Here is a 6550-nt window from a genome sequence, read left to right on the forward strand (position 1 = left end):
TCAGAGAAGAAGGAGAGGGAGAGAGAGATAAAAACATCAATGATGAGAGAAAATAATTGATTGGCTGCCTCCTGCATGCCCCCTACTGGGGATCAAGTCTGCAAACCTGGCAAGTGCCCTGACTGGGAATTGAACTGTGACCTCCTGGTTTATAGGTTGATGCCCAACCACTGAGCCACACCAGCCAGGCCACTCTTACTACTCTTTAGAAAACAGAATAGAGAATATATTTAGAATTCTTAATGAGTTAGGGTATTCAATCTGATGTAAACCTGATTCACTGTACAGGTTTGATTCACATGTCTCTAGCACTGCCCTAAAGATTATTATGATACTATCAATGAAAATAAGGATAGCTAATACTTACAGAGTGCATCCTATGTGCCAGGAAGTTATAAACCTTTAGCATATATTAAATAACAGCTCTCACAACAATTGGATGAGGTAAGTAGTACTATTATCCCTTTTTTGCCGATGAGGAAATTGAGGCACAGCTAGGTTAAATGACTTGCCTAAGGTCACACACCTAGGACAGGGCAAAAACAGATTTGAACCCAGGCATTCTGGCTTGAGTGTCTGTGAACTTAACATTATGCTGCCTAGTAATAATATGGTCATACGTGAATTTAATCAAAATCACTTGTTTGAACTCTGGTCATGTGCTACACTGTGCCAAGCAGATTCTGATCAGGAATTTTATTAAAACGTCACACAAACAGCCCTGGCCAGTGTGGATCAATGGTAGGAGGGCTGGCTCACGCGCTGAGGGATCTTGGGTTAGATTCCTGGTCAAGGGCATGTACCTGAGTTGCAGGTTCAATTCCTAGTCCCGGTCAGGGTGTGCGCAGAAGGCAACCAATCAATGTGTGTCCCTCACATTGATGTTTCTCTTTCTCTCTCCCCCTGCCTCCCTCCTTTCCACTCTCTCTAAAAATCAATGAAAAAAATACCCTCAGGTGAGGATTAACAACAGAAAAAAAATCACACAAAGTATTTGAACAGCTGTTAGGGTCAGAAACAGTATACGCAAAGGATTTAGCACAGAACATAGTACAGTTTTAAGTATATGCTAGTATATGGTATCTAATGATAGCAATAACAACAAAAACCAATAATGATCACTATTATTTGAGTACCTCTTTTTTTCAGAACTTCAAGAGTGTGTCTACTGCAGGGGTGGGCAAACTTTTTGAGTCGAGGGCCACAATGGGTTCTTAAACTGGACCGGAGGGCCGGAACAAAAGCATGGATGGAGTGTTTGTGTGAACTAATATAAATTCAAAGTAAACATCATTACATAAAAGGGTACCGTCTTTTTTTTTTTTTAGTTTTATTCATTTCAAACGGGCCGTATCCGGCCCGCGGGCCGTAGTTTGCCCACGGCTGGTCTACTGTATACTTTCTACATTGGACTCTTTGGAAAGCTATTTTAAGTCCTGAGGCAGCTTTGGCCTTGCTTATTGTCCTTATGTTTGCTTAACCTAATGAGGCTAACTGGTCCCTGTACTCTTCATAAGATCCTTTATTTGTATTTGCATACTCCACCGTTGGGTATTATTACATGTCATGCATTAGACATGCAATATCACACAGATATCTCAGCAATCATTAGGCAGTAGGAAGCCAGTTTTTCAAAGAAACATTAGTTTCAACTCTAAAATTATTTTTTTCTTTAGTAAGTTCAAGTCAATAGATAAAAACCTTAATTTTTTTTATTGTGGAGATGAGCAAACCTGGCTGCTTTTGGGTTTGGTAAACTCTATCTGGATATTTTTCAAGCATTATATGGCTGGCAACTCTTCAAGTGTATTCTGCCAAATACCTTCTCCCCATAACCTCTAAGTGTGTGGCTATTTCAAAGGGAATTAAAACCATGAATTTCTGATTTATTCATACTTAACTGATCAAAGTTGCTGTGTTTATCTGGGTCAACACTTACAGGTTCTGACTTCTGTTTCTTTGGCCCAGGAAACCTGGAGAGTTTGACAGCAACCAGCTTTTAGAGAAGAAACCAAACTGGTTGCCTGGGTCTGGGAAGCAGCTAGTTCACATCTGTCCTTCAGACAATATTTAAAATGACTTTTCCCCCGTTGAATTCTATGGCAAGAGTAAAGAAAGAAGTGCTTCCAAATCTCTCTTAGCTGATATCAGCCTGAAATGGAAGGAGTCCCAGAACCTCTCAACAGGAGGGACTGGTGGGAGGGGCAACAATCTGGTTGGAAGGGTGGAAGGGTAGGAGTCTTGTCCTGGAGCCCAGTTGACACAGCACTTTACATAAGTCTGAGAAAACATCAACTGTTCATATCAAGAAAAGGGCAGTGATAATGGGAAGGTGGAATACGGTAGTAATGGAGATTCTTGGTTCTCCTTCCAAGCCACTCCTTAGTACTGCTTCTGACCTGACAACACCATAATTTGGGGCTGGAGTTTCCAGAAGCAAAAGGAACCACTAAAATACTGGCTAGGCAAAGAGTGACAATAAAAGTCAGATCTCTGCTAAAGGGACATGAACATCAAGCACACCAAACTCACAGGCTGGTTAAATGCCCAGGTTATTTTGCTGTTATCCATTTTTTCCCTGGCAACTTTTAAAAAAAGTTTTTATTGATTTTAGGAGAGAGAGGAAGGGAGAGAGAAACATCAACGTGGGAGAGAAACATCGATCAGCAGCCTCCCACATGCACCCCAACCAGGGATTGAACCCGCAACCTGGGTATATGCCCTAACTGGGAATTGAATCGGCAACCTTTCAGCGCACAGGACAAAGCTCAACCAACTGAGCCGCACCAGCCAGGACTTCCTGGCAACTTGTTATAATATTGGCTCTCCTTCCCAAAATGACAGAGCATCATGTGAGTATGCATAAAGGACATTCATTCTGAAAATATTCCCCAGAAGGCTGTCTCCTAGAAAGGCAGGTTGAAAAACTGAGTAGATTTATGTTGGCTGCCTATTGCCTGGGGTGATATTACCTGAAACGATGGGAGGTGGCCTTGGACTGTCATAAAAATCAGCACTGTGCAGACATCGGTCAGTTTACAAACCAGTTTCAAACTAATATTTAAAAGATGCATCTCCCCCCGTTTCACTTGCAGAAGAGACCCACAGAGGACAAAGTTTAAATTTATAGAAGGGAAATGTTTAAGACATCTGTTTATCAGCAACCACTGAGTTTCATCACATTAATAGGTTATAACTTCCAAAGAAAAATACCTTTTTTTTCCTCTTTTTTTAAAAAATAGAACCAAGTGTGGTAGGCAGACTTTAATATGGCCCCAAGACTTCTGGTTCTATATTCCTGGTATTCATGCCCTTGTGTAATCTGCTCCCCTGTGTGTGCACAGCACCTGTGACTTGCTTTTCACTGGCAGACTGCTCAGGAACTCCAGGGGCTTGTTTTGGTTTGGGCCAGAGTAGGAGAGTAGAAGAGTAGAAAGAAGGGTGAGGCAGTATAGGTGACGTGAGTTAGTCCAATCAGAGTGACTCTCAGGACTCACCAGATGGGAATGCTTGGATGAAGTTTATCACTTCTTTGTAGATTTGAATCTGAAGACATGGCTCTAGGAACAATCTCGGCCAATCTAGTGGCCAACCTATAATCAGGAGAGCTTTTTCAAAATAGTCAAGAGAGAAAGCAAAGCTGATGAGAAAAGTGAGACCCTGACTAGTCATGCCAACCAATACATTCCCCTTTTTTGCCTAAGTCAGTTAAGCTGGGTTTCTTATCACTTGCAGTTCATAACTGCAATATGTAGTACTGATTCCTGGAACACAGTAGGCAGTCAATAACTATTTAAATAAATATATAAGTACAGAAAACTGCGTTGAAATTTTGAAAGGCGCTACATACATTACTGGGGGGGGTATTGAATTTATTGGGGTGACATTGATTCACAAAACTATACAGGTTTCAAGTGTAAAATTCAATAAAACATCATTGGTGGATAGAGGTCAAGTACTTGTCAATTTATAAGTGTATCAAAGATGGTGTAACAAAGATCTCATCTTCTCAAAAGTTTTTTTCCTTGTCTGCTTACACTATTCCTTATCCGCTTCATACGGTTGTTCTGTTTTCTAAAGATGACTTTTGTCTTACATTGTATTTTACATTTACTTTAAACTGAACATTTACACATTAGCTTTAAACTGAAGTCTTAAGGGCCTTGGATTTAGAACAAACACAGCTGATACTTTTGGGTTTTAATGTACAACACTTCTTTATTTTCTCTACTCTCGTAGGAGATGAAAACAAAAGGTCACATACATTCCATAACACTAAGCCTAAAAGAATTTTAGAAATTATAGAGATTAACTCTCAGACCTTTACTCTGGAACTATTACTAATTTTTAAACTTTAAGTCAAAGTTTAAAATCTACAAGTCTCTCAAGTTTTTTTTTCATTTTTTACTGGCTCTCTTAGACCATCCCCATGTTCCCTCACATCTACTAACTTATGCACCACAAAAGCATATAGGATAATTTAATAATTAGTGCTCAAAGTGATGGAAAAAATTACCCTCAGTTTCCCTAAAGTTCCAATATATGCCTGCTGGTGCACACTAACTTTGCTACTGAGAAAAGGTAGTGGGAGAATGAGGACATACTGAGGATAGTAAACACATGTTGGCTTTTTATACATTATACTGAAACTTAGCTGTACCTAAAGCCATAGCACCTTTACAATATTCACAATTGCCCAGTAACTACTGAATACCTCCAACCATGAGGATCATACTTCCCAAACTCTACATTTATGATAACTGCACCTTTTTGTAATCAACCAACACCATTCAAGTAACGGTGCAGTGATAGCCCTGAAAATGGAGATGGCTTTACATATCTCCATTCAAGAGGGGTAAAATACATATACATAAGTTTTGGCTTAATATCAGCTTGTCCTGCAGGCAATGAGGTTGGAAAAAGATGGCACCTCCTCAAAGCCAATACAGTACAAAATCAAAATGGGGGTGGAGAGCAGGGAATTGCCTAATACTTAGCAAGTAGATCCTGGCCTCCAGCCATAGCACCCACATTAATTAAAGTGAGATGAGTCAGAATGAAAAGTAGTTGGAGATAGAATACAGAGCCTCTCTCATGAGTCCATTAGGGTAGGCCAAACTTCCTGTTCCCTTAGTGGTTTATCCTCCAAAAAAGTTCGTTGTCAAAAGACGCTATATTAAAAGAGAGACAAAAGGAGCTAGCAGTTAGAATGCAGCATTTATAAGGCTTGATCTTTCCAACACTGCTACCTATTCAGTCCCTAGTAAGTCACCTTATTTTAGTCACTCAAACTCAAACTCCCCATTCAAGCAGATTCTAAATATGGACATAACACCAACAACAACAACCATCCCGCCTAGTAAGTGCATTAGTGTCTCCAAATTGTTTTCAAGATTCAGAATGCAGTACTGTGCCTGTGATTTTTACTCACAAAATCTGGCTGCATTTCTGCTGACTCACCTCCCAGTACACACTACTTCCTTTATTCTTCAGTGTTCCAATAGATGCTTGCTTGGATGCATCATCTTTGCTACTAAGGAAGTAGAGAATAAATGGAAATGTGTGTGAGGGGAGACGGGATGTGGTGAGAAGATACTGAGGATAAATCCAGTTAAGTGTTTTTCCAATAGGAATGTCCTGAAGGAGACAAAATCTGGGCACTGACATGCATATGCCTATGTTTTAAAGATGAAAGGCTCCCATAAGTGCAGTTTTAGGAACTCCAACACAAACTCCTCCATTCTACCTCCTTATTACTAGCAGATCTAGTAAACACCCAAGGGTGAAAGAGGAGGTGGACTCTGCTTCTTAAACGATGTAACAACCTAAGTAGCAAGTTGCAATCACATATACTCTTCAAGTATAAAAAAAATCTAACTCAAATTTGACAGTACTACAGAGAACTAACTGCAAAAAAAGGAGACATAAATTTTTCCTTTGCATTCTATTCCTGCTTCCCCCATCTCTGGTCCTACATTATCTTCCTCAGTTAAACCTTATGCTCAGTAATTTTCTATTGGCATACCAGTGCTCAGTTCCAAAGCTGGGTAAGTATACTTCATATTTGGGACTTTTACCATTGTAAAGCTTAATAAAGTGGTGCTCTAAGAGGCAAGTTCTGTGAACTCACAGGTTAAAGTACATCTAAAACTCTTGGCACTAATCATGTCACCTGCTATACACTCAGCCTCCCCACAGATAGCAGTGCAGTCACATGACCCCTTGTGTAAAGACCTTTGAAGCTTGAGGGAAAATATGTCTACATCCATAGTGCGGAGGAGGAACTGGATTCAAGAGCCATCTGATATCATAGATCAGGGGCAAGCAAACTATAGCTCACAGGCCAAAAATGGCCCACTGCCTGTTTTTGTAATTAAAGTTTTATTGGATCATGCTCATTCACTGATGTACTGTCTATGGTTGCTTTTGTGCTACAACTGCAAAGTTAAGTATTGCCACAGAAACCTTATGATCTTCAAAGCTTTAAGTTACTACCTAGCCCTTTACTGAATAAGTGTGCCAACTCCTATCCTAGATAAAGACAGGACCA

General features: G+C 40.1%; 1 protein-coding gene across 3 annotated transcripts in view; it reads right to left on the bottom strand.

Annotated features, from left to right (window-relative positions):
- Window positions 1–5482, bottom strand: part of PCYT1A (phosphate cytidylyltransferase 1, choline, alpha) — a 46992-nt gene extending 41510 nt beyond the window's left edge. Inside the window, exon 1 of one of the 3 annotated variants that reach the window (XM_014545289.1) lies at window positions 5461–5482. Coding sequence is in view for 1 of the 3 variants with exons in the window: in XM_014545287.1 (XP_014400773.1) it covers window positions 3498–3556 (59 nt within the window). In the remaining 2 variants the exon portion in view is untranslated. Of the gene's footprint in view, window positions 1–3497; window positions 3596–5460 lie in introns of those variants that run through there. The other 2 variants (XM_005873158.2, XM_014545287.1) reach the window with 2 other exon arrangements.
- Window positions 5483–6550: the final 1068 nt, after the last annotated feature.

The sequence above is a fragment of the Myotis brandtii genome, unplaced genomic scaffold (assembly GCF_000412655.1).
Source record: "Myotis brandtii unplaced genomic scaffold, ASM41265v1 scaffold4, whole genome shotgun sequence".
In the NCBI taxonomy this organism is placed as follows: domain Eukaryota; kingdom Metazoa; phylum Chordata; class Mammalia; order Chiroptera; family Vespertilionidae; genus Myotis; species Myotis brandtii.